The sequence below is a fragment of the Myotis daubentonii genome, chromosome 9 (genome assembly GCF_963259705.1).
Source record: "Myotis daubentonii chromosome 9, mMyoDau2.1, whole genome shotgun sequence".
Lineage (NCBI taxonomy): Eukaryota > Metazoa > Chordata > Mammalia > Chiroptera > Vespertilionidae > Myotis > Myotis daubentonii.
Window position 1 is genome coordinate 46,621,814 of NC_081848.1, and position 26,915 is coordinate 46,648,728.

General features: G+C 42.6%; 1 protein-coding gene and 2 pseudogenes across 1 annotated transcript in view; 1 reads left to right on the forward strand and 2 right to left on the reverse strand.

Moving 5' to 3' along the window:
• The window catches only part of LOC132240921 (interferon-induced very large GTPase 1-like), a 126,706-nt pseudogene that overhangs the window by 67,696 nt on the left and 32,095 nt on the right, over positions 1–26,915 (reverse strand).
• On the forward strand, positions 2,132–4,343 carry LOC132241893 (proteasome subunit alpha type-1-like; annotated as a pseudogene).
• Positions 17,694–26,915, reverse strand: part of LOC132240923 (interferon-induced very large GTPase 1-like) — a 42,433-nt gene continuing 33,211 nt past the window's right edge. The window contains exon 2 of the mRNA XM_059708773.1: positions 17,694–25,177. Coding sequence (XP_059564756.1) covers positions 17,904–25,175 — 7,272 coding nt within the window. The 5' untranslated portion in view covers positions 25,176–25,177 and the 3' untranslated portion in view covers positions 17,694–17,903. The remainder of the gene's footprint in view (positions 25,178–26,915) is intronic.

Below are 26,915 nucleotides of genomic sequence, written 5' to 3' on the forward strand. Positions count from 1 at the left end.
GATCGCCCCCAACTGCCCTCTTGCCAGCCTGGTCACCCCTTACTGCCCCCCCCCCGCCAGCCTGGTTGCTCCCAACTGTTCCCACTGCCAGCCTGGTCACCCCTTACTGCCCCCCCCCACCCCCGCCAGCCTAGTCTCCGCCAACTGCCCCTCCACTGGCCTGGTCGCCCCCAACTGCCCCTCTCTTCTGACCTGGTCGCCCCTAACTGCTGCCCCCGCCGGCCTGGTTGCCCATTTCTTTGCCCACTGCCAGCCTGGTCGCCCCCAACTGCCCCCATCACTAGCCTGGTCGCCCCTTACTGCCCTCCCTGCTGGCCTGGTCTCCCACAACTGGCCCCTGCCGGCCTGGTCACCCCACGCAGCCTGCTGTTCAGCTGTTTAGCCGTCCCTCACTAACCCCCCGCCAGCCTGGTCACCCCATGCAGCCTGTTGTTTAGTTGTTTGGTCATCCCTCACTAACCCCCCTGCTGGTCTTGTCACCCCACACAGCCTGCCAGCCTGCTGTTCAGTTGTTACTGTTACTGTGATGGTGTTCTGGACAATTTGCATATTCCTCTATTATTAGTGTAGATACCCCCATTCAGCAACCCTTTACTGAAGATTCTGAAGGGGGATTATAAGACATTTTGGCGGGGTGTGGGAGGGTGGGGAGAAGCTAGCAATCTGAGTCTGTGCCAGTAATCTGCCTTCTAATGCATACTCTTGAAAGCCGATAATTAACTCCATTGATGCCTGTCCTGCCTTGTAGAACCTGTTTCCCGGAATACTCCCATTTTACCGAGACCATAAACCATGAACCATACACAAGCCCTCGGAGGGGGTTTTCAGCACTGGCACCAGGCCAGGCCTTTGGTGTAATCTCATGTCCCCCATCCCAATACACGGGGCTTTTTGCAAAGCCCGAGAAAGGTCCAGAAGCCTGCCATATTTGGGGTACAAAGAAACCAAGGGTATAAAATGAAAGCTTCACCCATATTCACTCACTCAGGCTTTGGAAAAACAGACTCCCCTGAGTCACTGTACTAGTACATCTGAAAATAATGAGTTCTTCCTGAATCTCCAAGTACTCTTTGTGTATTTTCCGGTCACCTGGTAAATTCTGTAACAATTCAGTACATATGAAGCCCTATGATAAATAGAGGGTATATGAATAAGGAAAGGCTGGCCTTCACCTACACACAGAGTGCAGGAGAAATAGGCACTTAAATAAATGGTTGTTATAAAATAACCATTTTTAAAAAAAGGAGCAGACTAACTTTTATACTGATTCTTCCGAGGCCTATGTCTGTGAAGCCATCCCTGACCCCCAGTCAGTTATATTCTCTTCATCTTTGGTTAACAGTCTACTTTGCATTTCCTGCCACTCACCATACTTTTTTTTGGTCCTGTGTTCATTTTTCCTACCAGCCTATGTACATCTTGGGAACAAGATCTATGTCTAATTCACTTCTTAAAGCTCTGGGTCCTGGAAAAATTCTAGATACACAGAAATGTTGAGTGTGAAACAGTGTCATTCTCAGCCTGTGCAAAGATATATATTCAAAGATGTTCATTGCAATGCAATTTATAATAGTGGAAATTTAGGAACCTGGTTACCACCTGTTGGAGATCTGTTTAAGTACAAATAAATGTACATTATTCAGGCATTAAAATTATTAAATAGACCAATATTGTTGATATCAAAAGATGTCCTTAGGAAATTTTGAGTGAAAAGGAGATTATAGGATAGTAGATTATTATATATGCACAATTATACATATTTAACTATGTGTCCATAAGCCTCAAAGTATTGTCATTAAACTGTTCACAGAAGTTTATCTGAGGAGTGGGATTTTGTGTGTTCTTAATTTCCTTTTGTATGTTTTTCCAACTTAAAATTTTTTTCAATGAATAAAAGTTATTAAAAGCAATGGGCGCACCGCGGAGTGTGCAAATGATATTTTACTGAGTTGTACACTTGAAACCTGTACCCCAATGAATTCAGTAAAAAATAAAACAACAACATAGATTTAAAAAATTCCATCAAAATCTGACTGCACAGACATTCCTGTAGATAGCCAAACCTTAGTTTAGGCAGCACTCATCGATAGGCATGTCTGCAGGAGGGGACAGCCACGCCCATTTTGGAACCATGTTTTACCACCAGTGTGACAAAGATGTCAATGTTTGGAGTCCTCAGGGCAGGATTCAACAAATTGAATATGCAATGGAAGCTGTCAATCAAGGTTTAGCCACAGTTAGTCTGAAATAAGAAACCCAGTGCAGTGTTGGTTGCATTGAAGAAAGCACACTCAGAACTTGTAGCTCACCAGAAAAAAATTCTCCATGTTCACATATAGGTATTTCAATTGCGGGACTTACTGCTGGCGCTAGACTGTTGTGTAACTTTATCCTCCAGGAGTGTTTGGATTCCAGATTTGTATTTGACAGACCTCTTTCTGTGTCTCCTCTTGTATCTGTAATTAGAGGCAAGACCCAGATGCCAACACAAAGATATGGCCAAAGACCATATGATATTGGGCTGCTTGTTGCTGGTTATGATGATATGGGCCTTCTTGTTTTCCACACCTGTCTATCTGCTATTTTGACAGCATACCTGTGTCCATTGGAACTCATTTTCAATCAGCTCATGCTTACTTGGACAGACATATGTCTGAGATTATGGAATGCAATTTGAATGAACTGATTAAGCATAATCTGCATGCTTTAAGAGAGACACTTCCTACAGAACAGGACCTAACTACAAAGAGTGTTTCCATTGGAATTGTTGGTAAGGACTTGGAGTTTATGACTTATAATGATGACAATAATGTGTCTCCATTCCTGGAAGACATTGAAGAAAGGCCACAGATTCTCACAGCCAGTTGGCCTGGAGGTCAAATCCCCCTAGTATCAACTACAACAATCAAGGCTTAACTACAACAAGACTTCGCACAAAGACCACTAGGGGGTGTACCAAGAAAGCATAAAAAATGCAGAGACAAAGAAACAGGACAAAATTGTCCATGGAGGATATAGAGTTCAGAACCACACTTTTAAGGTCTCTCAAGAACTGTCTAGAAGCCGCTGATAAACTTAATGAGATCTACAAGAAATCTAATGAGACCCTCGATGCTATGATAAAGAACCAACTAGAAACTAAGCATACACTGACTGAAATAAAGAATATTATACAGACTCCCAACAGCAGACCAGAGGAACGCAAGAATCAAGTCAAAGATTTGAAGTGTGAAGAAGCAAAAAACACCCAACCGGAAAAGCAAAATGAAAAAAGAATCCGAAAATACGAAGATAGTGTAAGGGGCCTCTGGGACAGCTTCAAGCGTACCAACATCAGAATTATAGGGGTGCCAGAAGATGAGAGAGACCAAGATATTGAAAACCTATTTGAAGAAATAATGACAGAAAACTTCCCCTGCCTGGTGAAAGAAACAGACTTACAAGTCCAGGAAGCGCAGAGAACCCCAAACAAAAGGAATCCAAAGAGGACCACACCAAGACACATCATAATTAAAATGCCAAGAGCAAAAGACAAAGAGAGAATCTTAAAAGCAGCAAGAGAAAGACAGTCAGTTACCTACAAGGGAGTACCCATACAACTGTCAGCTGATTTCTCAACAGAAACTTTGCAGGCCAGAAGGGAGTGGCAAGAAATATTCAAAGTGATGAATGCCAAGAACCTACAACCAAGATTGCTTTATCCAGCAAAGCTATCATTCAGAATTGAAGGTCAGATAAAGAGCTTCACAGATAAGGAAAAGCTAAAGGAGTTCATGACCACCAAACCAGGATTATATGAAATGCTGAAAGGTATCCTTTAAGAAGGGGAAGAAGAAAAAGGTAAAGATACTAATTATGAACAACAAACATGCATCTATCAACAAGTGAATCTAAGAATCAAGGGAATAAATAATCTGATGAACAGAATGAACTGGTGATTATAATAGAATCAGGGACATAGAAAGGGAATGGACTGACTATTCTTGGGGGGGAAAGGGGTGTGGAAGATGCGGGAAGAGACTGGACAAAAATTGTGCACCTATGGATGAGGACAGTGGCGGGGTAAGGGCAGAGAGTGGGGTGGGAACTGGGTGGAGGGGAGCTATGGGGGGAAAAAAGAGGAACAAATGTAATAATCTGAACAATAAAGATTTACTAAAATAAAAAAAAAAGAAAGGCCACAGAGAAAGCCACAGCCTGCTCAACCTGCTGATGAACCTGCAGAAAAGGCTGATGAACCAATGGAAGCTCCATTCTATATGTGTATTATCAAATGTGTAAGAACACAGGAACATGTACTGATAATAATATTCTATACTTTGAACCTAAAGATGCAGTGGTGAAATGGTATGTTTTAGGAATCAGAACAGATGTGAGTTCTTTCCAAGCACCTTCACTGAAACCATGTAATAGGAAACATTTTTACTTTGAGAGGGTCTATATAATCATTTTCTAGAAAATATAGTTATATGTACTTATGTTTTTATATGGAGAACATAGTGTCTTTGTGATTTTAAAGACAATGGTGAAATAAAATTGTTTCACCTGCTGGGATAAAATATGGATGACCCTTTCCTATTATGCGTAGGACAGTCTCCCACAAAAAAGAATGATCTGGCCTCAAGTGTCAACAGTGAAGTTGAAAACATCTATCAGAATTAACCTCATAAGGTTCTTTACTACCATCTGGTGGTTAGAGAAGGACTCACAACTTCCAAGTAGCTCCAGAAGAAATTCAGATGATTGAAGTAGGGCCTCAGAAATAAAATGTGAGGCCATAAGGTGGATAGCTTTAGTTTGATCGTGAGGCAAGGGAAGAGTAAGGAAAATTTGTGATTGACAGGGTCTGTGATGATATTACTAAGACTAATATTTGGTTGTGAGGCTCGCATTTTGTATTTGTAAACACTACATTAATATTTTCAATTTCATTGTGACTCTAGAGACCAGATTATCTACATGCTGAGGCAAGAAGGGCATCATTTGCAGGGCCTAGGCTTTCTTATTTGACCCCACCTTTCTTACTCTCAACCTGAAGGCCATGCAGAAACAACTTTATTTTTGTTCTGCTCATCAGTTTTACCTATCTTTTTTACCATCCAGTTTTCTTTCTCTAATTATTTCTTACTACTGAGTGACCCATCTGACAGCCAAGTCTCATGCTCCTCTTCACTGCTCTCAACTGAGTGTGGGCCACTGCTTACTTTCCTGCCTGCTGGTCACTTCTAGAAGGCCCATTTCTCTCACCTCTCAAAAAAAATGCATCTCTTTTCCAACAAGTGTAGGAATCTTATGAAACCCTTATTTCCTTTTGGCACTTTCTTTTTTTAAAAAGATGTTTTTATTGATTTTAGAGAGAGATGAAGGGAGAGGGAGAGAGAAACATTGATTGGTTGCCTCCAGCACCCACTTTTACCTGGGATCAAACCTGAAACCTGGGTGTATGCCCTGACCTGAAATCGAAATGGTGACCTTTCAGTGCATGCGGCAACGCTCAACCAATTGAACCAAACTGGCAAGAGCATGATGCCTCTTTATTCTCTTCGATCCTATTGTTCAAATCCATTTAGATGACAGCAATATTTACCAAGACCATGTTCTACTGACCATCTTTACAACCCCTGCGGATAGTGGACTTTTGGTTGCCTATCTGTTTCCCTTGTTAGGGTAATTGCATCCTCCTGGTTTCTAGTAGTTAAGTGCTTGCACATGATTTTAATTACTTTTGAGTTCCATCATCACCATAGTTGTTAATGAGTGACAGCTACCACTGAACATTCCTAACGCCTTGGTGAATGTTTCCTTTGGGCTTTCCCATGAAATGTAATGGTCCTATGTGTCTTCTTACTTTACCTCATTTAACCATTCCAGCATGCCCATCAGATTGCTACCGTTTATTTTATTTTTTCCCCCACAAACTCAAGTATTTCTATTGTTCTCAGTGTGGGCTTTTGATCTCTGTAAGTTTCTAAGAGGCTCCATACTTTTAGTGAATTTCTTTAGACCAGTTGCCAGAAGCCGGTCCATCCTTGCTGCTTGACACAGTCGCTGCAGGATAGAAACATCTGCACAGCATATGTTTCAAGGGACCTGGCGTATATAGCATACTGTTCTTAATATGTTTGCTCCCCTTAGCGCTGTGTGTTTTAACCAAGGTCACCTCTCCGAGAAAGGTTGTTTCCCCAGGTAGGGATTTTTCCTTGAAGTTAGGGAGGGGATGAAACTCCTTAACTAAGTGCCAGGCCGGTAGTTAATCACTTTAACTTCAAACAATCATGCTTAAGCTACATAATCTTTACTCCCTGGAATGGAGATAAGAAACGCCCTAACCTTTGTAATAGAAATTGACAGGATTAAAATCAACTGGTATAAATACGGATGTAACAAGACAATAAACAGCAGAACCTCTCTGGAGATCCAGACCAGAACTTGGCTGGAGATCCTGGCTGGAGATCCTGGCTAGGCTGCTGATCAACTAAATGCTGTCTCCGTGTCATTCCTTCTTCGCCGACTCCGTCCACACCTTTGGGGACCCCTGGACCTGCTGGGGTCGGACCCCGGCATCTGGCGTCCGTGGTTCTCAACCTTGGCTGCACATTAGAATCACCTGGGAATCTTTTTAAAATCCTGATTTCTGGGACTCATCTTCCAGAAATTCTGTTTCTTTGTTATGGGGTGGGGCCACAACATTAGTAAAAAAGAAACAGAATTTCTGGAGGATGAGGCCCAGAAATCAGGATTTTAAAAAGATTCCCAGGTGATTCTAATGTGCAGCCAAGGTTGAGAACCACTGCTTTAGACAGTGAGCTTTTCCAATGCTCTGAGGTCCTAGACCCGTGGTCGGCAAACTGCGGCTCACGAGCCACATGTGGCTCTTTGGCCCCTTGAGTGTGGCTCTTCCACAAAATACCACATGCAGGTGCGCATGTACAGTGCAATTGAAACTTCATGGCCCATGCGCAGCAGTCGCTTTTCGGCCTGGGCGAGTCTATTTTGAAGAAGTACTGTTGATATTTGGCTCTGCTGACTAATGAGTTTGCCAACCACTGTCCTAGACGATGCATTAAATCTTATATTCCAAGAATGTGTCCCCAAGACAATGAATTCTTGAATATCCAGTCTTACGTTATAGCTTCCTTTCCCCTCAGCTCCCAGACAAGGGATAAGGTATCTTTCTGGGAGGGTCAGGCAGCCAGAATTACTCATCCTTACTAGCTCTGAGTTACAGAGGCTAAATTGCAAGAGAGTGTTACAGAAAGGTTGGGGTCACTCTTTGCTCCCATTCCTACTTCTTGGTGTGGAAATCCTACCACAGCAATGGCAAGATGAAAATATTGGAACCTCAATTTTCCTTGCCTTGCTCCCTTGTAGGGCAGAGTTTCCATGGTAGGAAAGGCAAGCCAAAAAGCTAGAGACTTCTACCCTCACCCAGTGGGTATAGCACTGGCTCAGAGATTTATTTTTTTTTTCTAGGAGAAAGGGAAGCTCACAATAACACAGCTCTGAAGATCTAACCTAAAGGAACTAATTTTATTTGAAACAGTGTGGGCAAGTTCAAGCCTAAGGATGTTATTGAAAATAATGGAGATTTTGGTGGTAAGCATTTAAGTGTTACAGGGGTTGGGAACCTTTTTCTGCCAAGGGCCATTTGGATATTTGTAACATCATTGGCGGGCCATACAAAATTCTCAGGCTTTATAAAGCCCTCAGATCAGATGGGACCTACATTCCCTCCCCTGATTTAAGAGGAGACCAATAACTCCATAAGAGCCAAACAGTGAATTGAAACAATGGATTTAGTTTTACCTTAAATGAGGAAGGCTGGTAGTAGAACAGGCTTTGTATAAAGGTATGCTTAGAATCCAGTTTTAAGCATGTCAAGCTTGATGTTTTTAAGACCTCCAAATGGAGGTGTTAAGTAGGCAGGTGTTTGATAATTGGACAGAGGTGTGGGTGAGACATTTCTATTAGGAGTCATCAGAATGCAAGTGGTGTTTAATGCCATGGGGACTAATGACACATTAAGAGAGAGAGAGTCTTGATATAGAAGGAAGAAGGAAGATTGAGCCCTTGAAGTATGATTGCATTATGAAAGAGTTCTAACAGAAGAGGAAGAACCAGTAATGCAGAGTGATATAGAAAGTAAAGCAAGAGTATAGTATTCTCAAGTCAAAGTGAAGAAAGTGTTTCAAGGAGGCCAGAGTGATAAAATAATGCTGGTAGGGCAAGGAAGATGATTGAGAAGAAAAAAATTGGATTTAGTAGAGGCCATTGGTAATTTCTATTTAGTTGTCATCAGGTCCATTATCTATTTGAAATATCAGAACCAGCTTTGATTTATTTCTTTCCCACCTCCAATATCTAGTAAATCTGTCCTGTCAATTGTATTCCATAACCATTACTCATCACCTACACCGGGGTAAATACCATTTTATATGCTTGCATATGGAAATGAACAAGACTTGGACCCTCTTCTTCAAGAGATTACAGTGGAGAATGTGGTACATATATACAGCATCTCAAGTAATCCCAACACTTTGATGAGGTGGCATCATTTTATACAGAAAAAAAAAAATGAAGGAGAGAGAGATTGAGTAACCCATCTGGGGTCATACAGCAGGTAAATGGTGGAAGGTCTATGCAAAACCAAGTAGTCTAACTTTCACATTTGTGTTCTTCACCACAACTGTTGATGACTTGCCCTAAATTACAAAAATTGACTTAAATCTACTAATTTATTCCCTCATTTTAAATTACTTTTCCTTCTTGCTTCCCCTTTTTAATGTTTACTGGAATAACTTTTCTAATAAATCCCTTGTGAATCTATGTCTTAGACCAGCTTCTGAGGAACCTAAGACATATTATCTTCCATATTGCTAAAGAACTATAATAGTGCCCTACCTGGTTTGGCTCAGTGGGTAGAGTGTAGGCCTGTGGATTGGAGGGTACTGGGTTTGATTTCAGTCAAGGGCACATGCCAGGGCTTGATCCCCAGTAAGGGGTGTGCAGGAGGCAGCTAATCAGTGATTCTCTATTCCTCATTGATGTTTCCATCTCTCTCTCCCTCTCCCTTTCTGAAATCAATAAAAATATATTAAAAAAAACACAATTGTGATAGTGATATCTCTACATTTTTGATTGATTAATTAGTGTTTGAAATAGTTGTAATGACCGATGAAGTACCAAGCGCCTCAATATCTTGAGATGCATTTTGAGGTATAAGTTAAAATCACATTTATTTTGTTCTTAACTGTAATTTGCCAAAAAGTCCTTGTTGAATATTCCTGCCAGTGAAGCCCAGATGAGAATATCTCAGCCTATCAATGAGGTTATAATGAAATTTTACTCAAAAACAAAGGAATAAGAAAGTTGGGAAAGGCACTATCGATCTAAGAGAGTGTGCTGGGCTGCATATCTGGCACTTTGGCCAGACGGGTCATGCTGTGCTTTCTGTTCCTAAAACACACAGATAGGAAGGTACTGACATCAGGCCAGGCCTTGAGATATGGTCTCATGGCCCCTTCCCAGCATACAGGCCTTCTTTCTCAGAAGGCCCGGAAGTCTCATTCCAAATTTGGGAGACAAAAGACTGGAAAAAGTATAAATAAAGAGAGTTTCCTCCATATTGGGGGGCCCAGAATTTGAAAGGCACATTTTTCTCTGGGCCTCCACAAAATTTAATAACAAAATGTAACTCCTGCAGTCAGCACTGCAGCTCAGACTCTGCTTTGGCAGGGTGCTGTAACTGTAGTTGCTGGCCATGGAAGTTGGCTGCAGTTCAGCCTTTGCTTCAGCAGGGTGCTGTAACTGTAGTCAGCTGGCCAGCTTAATAAAGGCTCTTAAATTTTTATTCTGAGTCGGTGGTCTATCTCGCTGAGTGAACCCATAACAAGAGGAATAAGCTAAATAACTGTTATGCTGTAATGTCACAACTAATCTACAAGTGGTGGATGCTGGGATACAGCCCCTGTGGTCCAGGGGTTCCCAAAGGTGAGGACGGCATCGGCGAAGAGTGATGGACACAGAGACAGCGTTTAGATCATCAGCATAGTTGGGTTCTCTTTTATTGTCCTGTTATAGCTGTTTTATACCATTTGATCCTTATAAGCATGCCTCTATAGCAGGGGTGGGCAATCTTTTTGACTCGAGGGACACAATGGGTTCTTAAACTGGACCGGAGGGCCGGAACAAAAGCATGGATGGAGTGTTTGTGTGAACTAATATAAATTCAAAGTAAACATCATTACATAAAAGGGTACGGTCTTTTTTTTTTTTTTTTTTTTTTTAGTTTTATTCATTTCAAACGGTCCGTAGTTTGCCTACGACTGCTCTATAGTTACATCATGGTATGTTTTGGGTCCTCCCTTGACTTTTGACAGTTCCTTGTTTCGTGTCCATAGTTTCTTATCTGAGCTTTGCCAAAAATCCCATCTCTATCTAGTTCTGTTGATTTTAATCCTATCCATTCTATTCCAAAGATTAGGGCTAGTTTGTTATCTCCATTCCGAGGTCACTACTTCACTGTTCTGTTAAACTACAAGGAAGTAACTGAAGGAGATTATCCTAAGTAAAGATTATGTAGCTTAAGAGTGATTGTTCCTACTTAAGGTGATTAACTACCCCACTGGCACTTAGTTAAGGGGTTTTACTGATTTATTCCCTTCCTTAGTCCTGTTAATCCCTAACTCCAGGGAAACATCCCCACCTGGGGAAACAACCTTTCTTGGGGAGATGACCCTGGTTAGAACACATAGAGCTAAGAAAGGGGGGCAAACATATTAAGAACAGTATGCCAGGTCCCTTGAAACATATGCTGTGCAGAAGTTTCTTCCCTGCAGCGACTGCGTCAAGCAGCAAGGATGGACCAGCTTCTGGCAGGTGGAGAGCTACAGGAGGGCAGGGCAGCAAGGTTCAAGCAGAGGAGAGCTACCAGCAGTGGTGGGCAGGTAGCCAGCTGAGGCAAGCAGCAGTGAGCTACTTGCACATGGATTTGTGCACAGGGCTACTAGTCTACACTAATAAAAGATAAACATGCAAATTAACCATCATTCTGCCACTCTGCTACACCCCAAAAAAACCCGCCCACCAGCCAATCAGGAGTGAGTATGCAAATTAACACAACTAAAATGGCGGCGGCCACAGAGCTGGAGCAAACATGAGGCTTGGCTTGCCCTTGGAAATGGAGGAAGCCAAGCTTCCCGCCTGCCCTGGCTGGCCCTGGGCTCCACTTAAGGCTACAAAGTTTCAATTATAGAAGATAAATAAATCCCAGATACCTGCTTCCAGCCCACCCTGGCCTCTGCTCAAGAAGACGCTGAAAAATAAAAAATAAAAGGAAAAAAGGAGAGGCTGGGAGCTTAGGTCGCCGGGGGGCGTGGCCAGCCTGAAAACAGCCATCAGCCCCTCACCCTGAACAGGCACCCCAGCGGGACCCCCCACCCTGAAGGGGCTGTGGGCAGCCTGAAAACAACCCTCAGCCTCTCACCTAGGCTGGCCACACCCCCATGGGGTGAGGGTCCCCGCTGGGGGGACTTGGCCAGTCTCCAAACAGCCATCAGCCACTCAACCAGGTTGGCCGGGCATCCCAGCGGGAACCCCCCCCCCCCCCCGCCCCGGCCTGGGACACCCTTCAGGGCAAACTAGCCGGCCCCCACCCGTGCACCAGGCCTCTATCCTATATAATAAAAGGGTAATATGAAAATTGACCCTAACAGCAGAAAGACTGGGAATGACTGGTCACTATGATGCACACTGACCACCAGGGGGCAGACACTCAATGCAGGAGCTGCCCCCTGGTGGTCAGTGCACTCCCACAGGGGGAGCTCTGCTCAGCCACTAGCCAGGCTGATGGCTGCCAGCACAGCGGTGGTGGCGAGAGCCTCTCCCACCTCCTCAGCAGCGCTAAGGATGTCCGACTGTAGCTTAGGTCTCCTCCCCGCTGGCAAGTGGACATCTCCCGAGGGCTCCTGGGCTGCCAGAGGGATGTCTCACTGCCAGCTTAGGCCCGATCACCACGAGATGGCACAGGCCAGGCTGAGGGACCCTCCCCAAGTGCAGAAATTTTTGTACACTGAGCCTCTAGTATATATATATATATAAAGAGCCAGGGTCCATAACATGCAAAACGATCGAAGGGACTACTGAACACCAGGCTATGCGCACAGCAGGCTTGGGTGGGTGGGGACTGGTGAGTGGGCTGAACTGATGACCTCTTGGTCCCTCCCACATGGCTCCTGCAGGCACAGCAGCAACCCAGCACTGACTGCTGAGGGGACTGTGGGCCCCCGGATGCTGCAGTGCCATGGGGGAGGAAGCTGTGGGCACTGGGATGCCACAATGCTATGGCAGGAAGGGGTTGTGGGTCCCTGCCGGCCCGGGGCTCGGTAGAACTCTGGGTCTTGCGTGATTGAGGGCATGGCTGGCCTTCAAACCTGACAGGAGAAAGGGGGGAGCCCCATTCCTTGCAGAATCGACCATTGGATAGCTTGCTGTCAGTGGCCTGACAGCCAGGAATCCCATTCACCTGCACTCTGGACCCTGGTGATCAGGCACGCAGAGGCAGTTAGGGATGAGATCAGGCTGGCAGGGTGGGAAGTTAGGGGTAAGATCAGGCTGGCAGGGGAGGGCAGTTAGTGGTGATCAGGCAGGCAGGCAGGTGAGCATTTAGGAGCCAGCGGTCCCAGATTTCGAGAGGGCTGTCCGACTGCCAGTTTAGGCCCACAGGGATTGGGCCTAATCTGGCAATTGGATGTTCCCCAAGGGTTCCCTAATTGGAGAGGGTGCGGGCTCGGCTAAGTTATCCCCCCCCCCCATGCACAAATTTCATGCACCGGGCCACTAGTAACATTATAATAACTTAGAGTATACTTACTCAGTATGTGGCACTAAATGCTTCTATATTGCAATTCATTTATTTTCCCCAACAATGGCATGAGAAATGTACTATTTGAGAGAGAGCGCACTTGAGTAGAGAGAGATTAAATTACATGCCCAAAGTTTTACAGGCACTACTACTACTGCAAAGAGAGCAGATTAGTAATTATCATGACAGTGTCAATGATAGTATGCAAGCTTTTCTTCACTCCTTGTCCACTTACTTACGTAGCACAGCACTACTCTAAATGGCTGAATGGCTTTCTGAGACCTTAGTGAAGGGCTAACATGATTAAGGAGGATTACAATTTTTAGGCAATAGGAAAAATGGTATGTGCATTATTGTTTTATATATAGTCCAATGGAAGAGCATGCCAAAGCTTAAGGGGGTCATCTTTAAACACACCATGTTGTAGCCATTTCCTGCCTGCCATAACATAATACCATAAATTGGGTGTCTTAGACAATAGAAACTTATTTCTCATAGTTTTAGAGCATCTAAGATCAAGATGCTGCTGATTCAGTTCCTGGTGAGGGCTTTCTTTCTGGCTTGAAGATGGCTACCTTCTTGCTGTGCACTTCCATATTCTTTCCTTGGTTTATGCATGTTTGTGTTGGGTGGGGTGAGAGGGAGAGAGAGAAGGAGAGAGAAACAGAGGAAGAGAGAGAGAGAGAGAGAGAGAGAGAGAGAGAGAGAGAGAGAGAGAGAGAGACACCTAGTGTCTCTTCTTATAAGGCTGTCTCTTCTCTGATCCCACTGATCTCATTATGAGAGCCCTGCCCTCCTGAACTCATCTGAACCTGATTATGTGAGGACACAAAGATTTAATCTTTAACACACCCATTCCCTGGCCTTTCTCATATTTTTATCTTCTGGGAAAGAGAGAGAAAGATCTACTTCAAAACTTCTCAGTGCAAGCAGACCACTGCCAGTGTTGCCAAGGTGGCTAAGGTTACCACTTACTCAATGCAGCTGCTGCCTCTAATGCAGTGGTTCTCGACCTTGGCTGCACATTAGAATCACCTGGGAATCTTTTTAAAATCCTGATTTCTGGGCCTCACCCTCTGGAAATTCTGTTTCTTTGTTATGGGGTGGTGCCACGACATTAGTAACAAAAAAACAGAATTTCTGGAGGATGAGGCCCAGAAATCAGGATTTTAAAAAGATTCCCAGGTGATTCTAACGTGCAGCCAAGGTTGAGAAGCACTTCTCTAATGAAATTACACCAGAAGGAAGAAGAATTACTAAATTAGACCAGATTTTGCTCAATGGAAATAATATAACAATGCTGGTTCCTGGAGGAGAAGAATCTAAATATGAATGGATTCCTTTAATTTATGCTAGTTTCTGTTTTGTCTTATAATGACATCAACATATAAATTTATTTTTTAAACCTTTCAAGGCAAGCCAGGGTGGCTCAGTGATTACGCATTGACCCATGAGCCAAGAGGTTGGCTTTTCCATTACATGCCAGGGTTGTGGGCTGAATCCCCAGTAGGGGATGTGCAGGAAGCAGCTGATTTATGATGTTTCTTTCTCATCCATGTTTCTATTCCTCTATCCCTCTCCCTTCCTTTCTCTAGAAAAAAAAATCAATAACACACCTTTCCATGTCTGGATTATATGAAGCTACATTTCTCCTTAAAGGGGAATTATTTGAAGAGGCAATGTATAGGCCATCTTTATAAATTAATCATGTTTATCATAGAAAAAAACCCCACAGTTCTTTGAAGATGAAAATAAGGGTGCTTTTGGTTTAAAAAAATTGCAGTGCAAGTTTTCATCTTCCTTTAAGAAACTTACATCTTATTCGTGAGGTTTGATTTTGTCTTAAAATCCATCACCCTTCTAGCCCCTTATCTAAAGGCCTTCTGGTTCCTTCTTTCCCACTGCACTTGGGATATTTTGCTTAACTTACTCTGGAAATCCCCAAAATCTATGGATGTGGTAAACCCAATTCCTGTTCTTATGTCCCCTACTTTCAGTGATTTTTTTTAGAGTCCCAATCCATTGACCTTGTCTCTACCAACCTGCACTCTAATCTGACCGTCTCTAATCCTGTGAGCTACACCTGGACCCAGTGCCTCCTACTCATGGAGATGCTGTGATTCTCCTTCCTACTGACTCCATTCCTCCTACTACACTGGTTTTGAGGGCTTCTCCCTCAGTGACCCCAACCCAATGATATTGTAATCACCTTAATCTCGATCCCTCCTTACTGGCAAAAAAACAATTCCTACCTACTTTTTTTTTATATGTTTCAACTTACTTTGTGTCAGTTTTTTTTTAAATCTCTTCAGCACAGCAGCACAGCCTCTGAATCTCATTTGTGTGTGTGTGTGTGTGTGTGTGTGTGTGTGTGTGTGTGAGAAAGACATTTAGCTACAAATTGGAGGTGGCAGGAAGAGTGGGGTGGGAGCCAAGTGGTCACATTTTGGGCCTCTTCTCTCCCTCTTTGCCCTCCTGGGCCTAGACTGTAACCTCCTCCATGAGGTGCACCTTTGCTGGGACAATTTTGACTGCAGGTGAAGGAGCTGCCCACAGATTTAGTGTTCACCTTGAATAGGTGCTTCTAGTTGTTTTGGATCCTCTCAGGGTTCAGCTTGAGGACATTGACAATCTGCTGTGCACCCTGGAGGCTGTCGGGAGAGGTTAGAGGGGCTGCAGACTGGGTCAGGCATGTCCCGGGACATCAGCTGCTGCCCAGCAGCTGCTCACTTTTTCTTCAGGGCTTTTACAAAGGCCCTGCTCACCACCTTGTGCCCCCATCACAGTGGTCTGGGTCAAATATGCGGCTCATCCTTCCGGGAAATCCTTGATGGCAGCACCACATAATATTTTTCTACCCGAAGACCAGGTGGTTCCAAGCACAACAGAGGCAAGCTGGTTGTCTCCTTAAGTGTGTGTGATCAGAGGTTTTCAGAGGTGATGGATAGAAACCCAGGCATGAGTTGGAGACATATGGTGACCAATCTGCCTCAGAGGCACAGGCTCTGGCCTAAATCTCATTTAATAATCACACTGCTTAAATGCCTGAGGAATTTATCAAAGGTGATTTTTATTTATAGACAACAATTTTAGATTGAAAATCAAAGTTAATATATGATGCATGATACCTCTTAAAGGCCATTCTAGATTCATTAAACAAATAACAAAATCATTCAGCAAATGTTCATTGAGCATTGCAGTTTTAGGGATACAGTCTTCTGAGAGCCATGCTCCAGGGTGTGCAAAGCGTTCTGTTTCTGTCACCATTTGAATATGATCATATGAGGAGGTCCTTCCAGCTCTTACTGAGACTATTTTCCAGAGAACAAAAGGGAAACTATACTGCTCTAGGACACCTGTTTCCTTTATAATTTTTCTGTTCAAGGATTTCTTTTGCAGACATGGGTCATTTGACCTCAAACCGAGAGTCTGCTTGAAGCTCTTTGGGGATTCAAAGCAGAATCAGCACTGTCTCCCAGCTCTGAAGATGCAAGGTTTTTATACTGTTCATTGTCTGTTTACACTGGCTATGGAGGGATAGAGAGTGTGCCTGTAAAGGGAAGACATGGATGCTCTTATGTCCAACATGAAGACATTTTCTTTGTATGAAGATTACTTTAAGTCATTAGCTTTGAGAACCTAGCATAAGCCATTGTTTCAGAAGGTGTAGGTTTGCAAAATGATGATTTCTTTCCCCTCTCAGATTCTTGGTTACCATCATTTAGAGCTTTTCATTTGTATTCTGATCATGATCCTATGACTCACAGTGTGAAAAGTCACAAAGTTGCCTATTTTGGAGATTCACATTTCCTTACATTTTAGTATATAAAAGAATATCTTATTGAAATAATCAGAATCTAAAAATTATATATGCTTCGCTATTTTATTCTTAAAGGAATAGTTTTTAAAATTCTTAATGAAATAATGAAATCTGACCTTATTGACAGCCTTGATTAAAGTGGCCCTTCTCACTTGCATCTTCTCATAAACATTGTTCCAAAAGCCAGGTCTTCTTAAGCTTTTACAAATACCAGGCTTTGAATACTAAGTTCTTATGGACCTTAATTTTTTTTTTTTTCGGCATGGCACTGGGAACTTCCAAGATGCTAGAGAAGATGAGGGTGATACATACATGAGAAAAACAATAATTTAATTTTTATTTTATATATTTGCTTAATAATGGTTCCTGAATTGATACAGGCTCTGGTCAAGACTGTGTTATTATTTCCCAGAACAGAATATGTCTACATATCACTATGCTTGGGAATCATCTTCCCATCAATATTTTTCCATTCAAGGGTTAGTAACTTTTTTCCCAAGATTTCAGAGGCAATTTGTAGCATCCAACCAAGAACTGTATATGCATTTGAAATGTTCATATAGTTAATCTATAGAAATATGTAACTATGTATAAAGTTTTTGATTTCCGTCTATGAAAACAACTTTGTCTGGGACTTTATAAAACATTATAATTTAAAAATAAAAAGCATTCATAATAATAGCTTAAAATATGAAGTAGGAATTTTAAATAGATATTGTTAGGTTTTTATTGTATGTTCATATATTTTAGCAATTTGTTTTTCAACCAGAAGGAATTGAGATAAAGAAAAAGGAAGTCCTTTTAACAGGAAATCTTAATTTTTTTATTGTTTAAAGTATTACATATGTCTCCTTTTTCCCTCATTGACCTGATCCCGGCCTTCCTCACCCCCAAGCACATGCCCTCACCCCCACACCCCAGTGTCTGTGTCCATTGGTTATGCTTATAGGCTTGCATATAAGTCCTTCGGTTGAGCTGTTATCTGCTCCCCCCACCCACTCCCCGCCAACCCGGCCTGCCCCTGCCTTCCCTCTGAAGTTTGACAGTCTGTTAGATGCTTCTTTGTCTTAAATGCTTGAAATGTTAATTGATTTATATTTAGCCTCCTCATTTGAAAAATGGAAATAAAAAGTTTCTCAGTGTGAAATAGAGATATTTTCAGATTGTTCAGGTACTGTGACTCTTGTTTAGATTCTGGTACTCTTTTGTAGGAGTTGAGTATTATTGCTTTTTCAAGTCATCAAGCACATTTTGTTTTGTGATCTTGGTCCATGCATTCGGGATTTTACCTTTATCTGTAAATTTTTTCTCATATTTTTCTTCTAGGTTTGATCTGAAGTGACAGACAAACCATTTCCAGTATGGCTGGGTGGATGTGTCTGGGGTGATGCTCCATTTAGCAAATTCCCCTCCTGCCTGTCGATAGGTCTTAAATGGGATATCATGACCATTTAAAACAAAAGAATAATTACTTGCTACCAAACTGGTACAGCAGTCAATGTTAAAATGATTTGTGTTAACCCATTGGCCTCCAGCAACAGCTTTAGGACGGTGGAAAGGAACACTGTGGTCTCCGTCATGGTTAGGGATTGTGTTTGTACAAATTGCTCCACAGAAGGGACACTGTTTCCAGCAGCCACAGAGATGTTCAGAGAGCATGCTCTGGATTTCAAGAATCATGTCTTCTTCAGGCATACTGAAACGTGTCTTTTCTATTACAATCATTAACTCATCCAAAGCTTTACTCATGGCTTCGTTGAGTAACTCAATATCTTTTATCTCCTGGTGTTGAATGCTTACCAAGTATTTTCGTGGAAAGTTCAAATTATTCCCCAGGTGATCACAGAACAAATCCAACCACCTAGACACAGCGCTGCTTTTATTTTTGGCTTGTGCTGTAGATTCATGAATAGCTGAGAGGATGGCATTCTTGATGCTATGTATAATTTTTCCTAAAAAAGTCTTTATTTTATTATTTTGTTTTGAACAATATATTTTAGTATGGTTTTGAATGTAATTCTTAAAAAAGGATTTTGGATTCTGAATGTACTCCCAGTAATCATCAAAATTTTCTTTTTCTGCCAGCGAGATTAGAACGTGTTTCTCCAGGTTAGCCCTGTTTCCACTGAATGCTGGGCAGGTAGCTATCATGTCCCCAGCAATTTTAGGGGCCATTTTTTCTGAAATCGTGTCGTGGACAGCAGGAGTGAGTTTTTCCAACAAAAATTCAACAAATGTTTTGATTGAGGTTGCTCCTTGACAAGAGATCTTAAAACCCATGAGGAAATCATCTTTCTTACTTTCCAAATAACTTACAGGATCATTTGTTTTTTTGAATGCCCTATGCATCTCCTTAAAATTCTCATATGCTCTTTGGAATAAATACAAAGATAAGTCAATTTTGTACTTATTTGTAAAAGCGTATCTGTCTTTAGTGGCTTCAGATTTCACCTCCTCCTCTATTATGTTCAGGATTTGATGGAAATAACTTGGGTCATAATCACATTGTTGCCTCTGAAGGTTTTTAAAATTTTCAGTGTATCTTGAAATAATGTGGTCAGTAGTCTCCTTTATGGACTCTTCATCATGTACTTCTATGTTCCTTTTTAATAAACCAAACCTTTTGCTCATTGTGACATGTTCTTCATAATTGACTTCAAACTCCTTTCTAGACTTTTCCTTCACTCTATTTGACATATTTGTCTCCTTTTTAAAATGTTCCAAAAGGATACCTTCACCATCCACTTCAATTTCAGGCTCTGGGACTGAAGGGAAAGTTGAAAACACACCAGAGACCCAGTTTTTCCAAAGGTCATTGAATCTGACATGAAGCTCATTCTCACTCAATACTTTGTCCTTTAGCGTTAAAGCCAATTCTACACTTTTTACCAATAATTCCTTTTCATAACTTGACATTTTGTTATCCAGTATTTCTTGATTCTTTTTATAACAGATATGTTCCTCGGCTCTTTTTTTAGTCTCAAAAATAAGTGAATCTTTAAGGTTTACTAGTTTAGTTTCAAAAATTGCTTTCCACTGAATTATTATCTCACTATCTGGATCTTCTTTAAAATATTTTTCAAGTTCTTGCTGGATGGCTTCATATTTTTCTGTAACTGGAGCCTGAAGAGTGCTTGCTTTGAGTTCCTGGATTTTCCCATTTTTAATCTGGTTAATGAGCTGGTTCTGCAAGTCTAGCACATAACTCCTCAGCTGCCAGGTCCAGGAGTGATACATGTCTTCCAATTTGCTCATGGACACAACCTCTTGGGTGTTCCTGAAGCTGAAGATAAAGTTCTCACTCAGCAGGGCTCTCCACAAATCTTGAACTCGCAATTTCACATCTGATATCTTCATGATGCTTCCCATAGACTCCTGTTTGGCAGCCATAAGAATTCTCCTTTTCAGATCCTGGACATTGTGGCTGTAGCGAGGATTGGGAGGGGCCATTGGGGGATTGCCATCCCAGAGGTGAGCAAAGTAGAAGACATTAGTATTGACATCAAATTTAATGATATCACCAAAGCAGGTTACATTTGAGCACTGTTCTTGCTCAGCTGCTGTTGTGGCCATTTCATCCAGTCTCTGCTCTAACCGCCTCCTTCCTTCCATAGTTTGGTCTTTAGCTGTGACTTCCCCCACATTCTGATGGACAAAAAGGCAACTTGGGGAGATTTTTACTTGTTTCATCCTCATAAAGGCTTGGACAACTATTTGTAGAATATCTTGCATTTCTGATGGATTTTCCCCAAAAATGTTGATCAGAGTCAAGTTTCCAAGTCCAATGACAAAGGTTGCCAACTCATTGTCATGATTGTTGGATTTGTTGCTGAGTTCTGGGGCCCGAAGGCCTCCTGTGTCCACAACAAGCACAAAGTCAAAGCCCAGTTCCTCTGTGAAAGTGTCCTCGACCTTCAGGAGCTGCATGTAGGCCCCCCGGGTACACCTCCCAGCACTGACCGTGAACTGCAGCCCAAAAAGTGCATTCAGCAGAGTGGACTTCCCTGAGCTCTGTAGGCCAAGGACAGAGAGAACAAACAGCCGTTTGTTTCCAAGTTTCTCAGAGACCTTGTCAAAAAGAGCTGCCACCCACTTTAGAGGCACATATGAAACATCCCCATCCATCAGCTCAATGGGAACACCAGATATCATCAGATCTGCAGCGATCTGGGGAAGGGAGAGATAAAGGGTATTTTTAGTGGGGGAAGCTTCTTCCAGAGCTTCATAGATCTGGCCAACCTCTCTGAGAAGTTGCTCAATTCCCAATGTACAGTCACTAATCTCTGTGGAGATAGCTTCTATCTCTTTTTGCCAATGTTGGAGGTCAGTGCTCTTTGGTGCCTTTTGCTTTTCTGTTTGTATCAGTGACCACAAATTGTTTTTCTTTTCACTCAGTTTTTCCAAGTGTCCTGCAGTCAGGTTGTCCAGAAACACACTCATCCATTGTAAAAAGTAGTGTGTGGTTTGAGTTTCTGAATGATTTTGGAGAATTTCAAGGACAGACTGCATTAATTCATTGAGAGGAAAGGCTCTTTTCAACTGTTGACTCCGTATACTTTGTTTTTCTGTCTCAATCTCACTCTTATGTTGTTCAATGCTTCGATTCCCTTTTTCTCTTAGATGATAGAGTTCTTTGTCCTTTTTACACCAAAGATGCCATAGGTGTCCCTGAAGGGGCAGTAAGTTTTCCTTTACCTGAGATATATTAAATTCTCTCAATAGAGCTATCAGGACCTCTGCCTTTTCTTTGGCTTCCCTGCAGTCTCTCTGGTCTTCATCAATAAGGAATCCTTGCTTGCGAGCAATTGGGGTACAGTCCTCTAAGCTGAGAGTAGTGTCTGAGAGCTCCAATAAGCATCTGATTGTAGAAACAAGCTCCTCTGTTAATTCTGCTTCATTTCTGTTCCTGATTCCAATTACCACTTTTTGGCTAGAATTATTGTCCATGTTTCTCTCTTTGTTATCAACTAAATAGATCAAAGGTTTCAGTGACTGACTCAGATCACGAATAATTTTTTGGTTTTCTTTATTGTCGTCAGTAGTTGACATGAGAACGACAATGAGAGAAGAGACCTCCTGCAGGAAGGTGAGTTGCTTCTTATGTTTCTTTGCATCTCCATGGAGATTGGTGAAGGTCACACAGTTATAAAATCTGTCATCATCTTCCCCTGCAGGGCAGAACCAGCAGATTTCCACCACTCCCCCCATCAAGAGACAGTCTTTGGTGCTCCCTCTGCAATGTCGGTGGAAAAAGGCATCATGTTTTCGTTTACTGAGAAGACAGTTCATGATCTGAGATTTGGAAGCAGAGAAGCCATTTCCAACTCTTATAAAGGACACAATGGGGGTAGAGACTTGACACATCTGCTTATTCTTGTAATTGATCTTCTCCTCTCTCGGTGATTTCCTTGCTTCCTGCCAGCTCCTTCTAATTTGACTGAGAGACCAGAGAGAGAATTCAATTTGAGAAGTGCAGGGATTAGGTATGAGAAGAGGAAGTGCAAACTGGCAAATGGAAAGTTTGGACAAAATATACTGTCTAGCAAAATCATCTGCACAGTGAAGAATTGCCATCTGAATATCCATAGGGTGAATATGGGGCCTAGGTTTAGAGGGTGAAGGGATATTGGGAGCATTGCTATCTTCAAACAAGTATTTATATGGGTTAAAAGCCTCATTGCCCTCATTTGAGGCACTTGGATTGACTTGATTCAGTGTGTCTCCATCATCTCTGAAGACCAGGTATCTCAGCTCATAATCCAGCACTTGGAGCTTCTGAAGGAAACATTGGTGAAGCTCACTTTCAGATATGGGCTGGCTGTTGTACACAGAAGTCTTGTTGATCAGATGGAAGTGAGTTTTGCTCATCTTTTTTGGATAGAAATGTTCTAAGCCTAGATGCTGGAGTAACTCTAAGAAGGCTGTATCTTTAATGACTTCTCCTTTGATATCACCATTCTCATGTGGTTTATGAGGTTGTTTCCTTACATGGAAAATACTTTGCAAGTTTTTGCTTATATCATCCATTTGCAATGAAGAGATGGTGGCATCATAGTTACCATCAATGAGCAATCTCAAGTCTTTCTCTAGGTTTTCCCAATCATAATCTGCTCCTTGTTTGGAGAGGACATGGACAACTTCTTTTGACAAAGATTTTCCCAGGTGATGTTTTATTAATGTCAAGCGTTGTGTTTTCTCCTCTGGAGAAACAGCTGTGACTCTAATAGTAGCTGTCAGACTTGTGAGAACCAGGAATGCCTGGGCTCTGTAGGTGCAATTTTTTTTGAGTTCCTGGTATTTATGTTGGGCCATTTGCATTTCATTCATTAGGAAGTCTAGCTCCTCACACCCCAGGAAATGCTGAAAATGTTTATTTACCACATGAAACCCTGCACCAGCTGCAATGGAAAGTAGCAAGAGCTGTGTGTCTGGCTGCTCTGTTTCTTGGAGGTAATTCAAGAAGCAGTGAAGAGACAAACTAACCTCATAAGTGGCCTTTCTTTGAGCTTCTGTTTCTTCAGACTTAGATATGACCATGGCTTCCATGAGGTCATTCTTGATTTTCTTTAAGCTTGTATTTAATTGAGAAAATTGGGAGATGTTGATGTGTTCTTGCACTGACTTTGCCTGGAAGACCCACTGCATGATGGAACGTGTCTTAGGAAAGTCATTCACTCTGTAGATGTGAGGATACAAAAGGCTATGCAACTGAGATTTAATAAATTTTCTTTCATAAATGGAAGACTGTTTGCAAAAGTTAACAGTTTTTACCAGAAAATTCTGCAGACCCAAATTTGTGAGGCATTTGTTAACCCAAGTGTTATAACTGTTTGTTTTTTGACTCAATATTTGCATGAAATTTATCAGTTTTTGAAGCTGCTCTTTAGGATCAGATACCTCCCAGGATTTCACATCCTCTAGGGAAACTCCAGCCTCCTCCTCAGCACTCAGTAATTCTTCTCCATCCTGGATCTGGGCAGTGATGCCAGTCAGAGCAGTGTAGCTATCCTTCAGTAAGCTAGCTACCTGACATGGATCCTTAAAATCACTTCTGTGGTTGGAGAGGATGATGTCCCAAATGGGCACCAGCTGCAGGCCCCGGTCAATGACACTCCAGGTTTGATTACTGGCAACTAGGCCAGCTTTCCATTGGAGAAAGCCATTTGCTTCTGGTGGGCCGCCTGTCTGGGCCACAGATAATTGGACTTTGGTTTGGAGATTTTGGAATGTTGTGCTTTGGATGGATGTTTCTGAATGAGAGTGTGACTCATCCACACCTGCAGCAACTTTTACTCCAAAGCCACTGTAGCTGCCTCTTATGTAACCATTCAGGGCCTCTGCTGACTGCTGTTTTACTTCTGCCAGCTGCTCACTTCGGAAGCCCTCTGATACGGCTTTCCACCAGTAGATTCCTCCCAGGTGCAGAGGGCCCTGGTTGGCATGAGAGCCAAACCTGTGGAAGAAAGCTTCAGTACTGCGCCTCAGCACGGGGAGTCTGTCTGTGTCTGCAGACTGACTCAGAAGGTCATCAATGCATTTCAGTTCCTGGAGAGCAGCCTTGGAGAACTGGAGCTGATCCATGGGAAAAGCGCAGGAGGCAAGTGGGATATAGCTGAACTTGGTAGAGCAGAAATAGGAGTGCTCAGAACGTGATTGTTGCGTTTCCTTGGATTCTGAATGTTTGCTGTGGTCCATGCCAGCTTCGAAGCTAAATCCCCAACCTCCGCCCTTGGCTGAGGCAATTAGACTGAAGCCCAGCTTCTCTGTCATCTGGGTGAACTGGGATTCTTCTTGAGAAGATGTAAATTCCCTGGTTTCCATCCGTGTGCCATGCTCAGGGCCAAAGATTGAGAACTCCTTGGGGACACTGAGTAATTCTTCTCTCTTCTGTACAAGCTCTATTTGGTAGCTGGTTTTATAAATTCCCTGCAGGGCCAGCCCTCCAGATGCCCATCTCACTAGATCTCTATCTGGGAGGTTTTGCCTGTGAGACAGTGTGCCCTCCATGAGGTTGAGTTGTCCCTGCATGTTTTCTATCACTTCTCTTAAGGATTTTTCAGGGGGTGGCCAGTACTCTTTGGGAATCTCCATTGCCTGCCTCAGCTCTGCCTCTTTTTTCCTCACTGTCTCTTCTTTTCGTTGCCTCCCTTGTGATAGCAAGTCTCTTAGCTCCTGCAGTGCCTGTTTGGCCTTCTTCTGTTCTTTCTTCATCATTTTCACCTGAGACTCCTGTAACTTTGAAAGGCTATTTGAGTTAAGTAGCTTCTCCAGAGCCCTTTTCTCCCAGGAATGTTGTGCCTGGGATTTTAGCTTCTGCAGGTCTTTTTCCTCTATGTGTTGTAAGGCCTCTGCACAGGTCACACCCAGCTGCTCCTGCAGCTTTGGCAGCCAGTACTCAACTTCCAGGCCCACTTCTCTCAGCATCTCTTGGAGATCTTGCCTCCTTTTGTCTCTGAGAAGGGGATCATTAGAGGTGGAGTCTGCTGTGTCCATCACTGTGAAAAGAAAAGTCACTCAGTTTCTGTCATGAACTTAGGCAGTGTAAGCCACCTCAATATAGGGATAAGAGTACTAAAGCTGCAAGTCTCTGCCATGGCAGGTGTGTTTAAGGGTTAGAGTATTAGCCTGGACACCAAAGGGTCATAGGTTTTATTCCTGAACAAGGGCTGTACCAGGGTTGTGGATTTGATCCCTGCTCCCAATTGGGCAGGGAGGTTGTGGGGGTGGGGTGGTTGTGGTGGTGGGAGACAACCGGTGGATGTGTCTATCTCACAGTGATTTTTCTCTCATTCTCCCTTTCTCTCTCTCCCTTCTTTCCTCCCTTTCCTTCCCACCCTCCCTCCCTTTCATACTCACAGAAAAGCAATGATAATAATATCTTTAGGTGAGGATTAACAACAACAAGAAAAATATGCAAGTCTTTAAGGCTTTCTCATCATTTCCTTTCATTGTTTTATAAAACATATTAGTGTTTTAAAAAAATTGGTGTGGGCGTGTGTATGCCGTGACACTTGCACACGCAAGACATCTTTGTGGGTGTTCTTAAATGGACTGCTTTTGTAGTTGTCAGGAATAAGTTGCAAATTAATAGCCTGGCTTTTGGCCCTTCCTATATAAACAGAATCAATTGAATGGAGAATATTAAGTAGATACCAATTATTGTTCCTCAATCAGTTTCTATCAAACCTGTGTTGAATGCTTCCCTTATTCATTTTATAACATTCACTTACTCTCCTGTCCTTTAAAATACAGTTCTTGATGTCAGCATTATGGTGCATAAGATGGTTCTCTTTTTTTTCTCCCATTTTATAACAATAAATTAGACACATATTCACAAACAAACGTGCCCCTCTGTGGGAATTTTGGGATCATGCCAAGGATGTCAAAGCAGTCTCACCCACCTGTTCATCTAGTAATAGGCAGAGGACTTCAGCATGGGCTATGGAACCAGCAAAGCCAGCAATTCTGCCCAAACCATCTTAGCATGGTTGGAAAAATACCTTTTTAATGCTCACCTGGTCAGATGCCCAAAGATGAGAGAGAATTTGCGGAAGTCCAGTCTTTTCAAGGGTAGATTGCAGCATGAGTTTAAGGACATTGCATGGATTGCACTATCAGATGGTGTCAATTTCTCCAGTGTGGAGAGGGAGAGTGGTTAGTGAGTGCCTGGCTACCCAAGTTGTGTGGGACATGACTTGAGAAACACATTGCTTTCTAGCAGTACTCAGAGTGCTGTAGCGGGACCTTCATGACCAGGGGGAAGGAAAAGATGGGAAAGAAGCAGAGAAGAATATCAAAGGGCATTAAAGGGATAAGGTTCCTGCTGATTTTGCTTGGACTTCAGCAGGATGGCCTTCCATGTCCCTCTGAGAGAACCTCACCTGAGGATCTCCCTTTTAGGTCAGCAGCTGCTAAAAATGCCCCAAGTGCTAAACTCAAAACACCCTTTTGCTGTGGCCACCCCCCTTGTGTGCACTCTTGTGTTGAGCAGTGAGAGCTAATCTGGAAAATGTAGTGGAATCTGAAAAGCACACTAGGATCTTTGTGCAAAGGAGAAACCACACACTTGGACTATAGCACCACCTTCCGGAAAATAGTGAAAAGCTAAAGGTTTTTTCTTTAATATCACAAACAGTACAAGGATGTCCACCCTCACCATTTTTATTCAACATAGTACTGGAAATCCTAGCCATAATATTCAGACAAGAAAAAGAAATAAATGCAACTGAATTG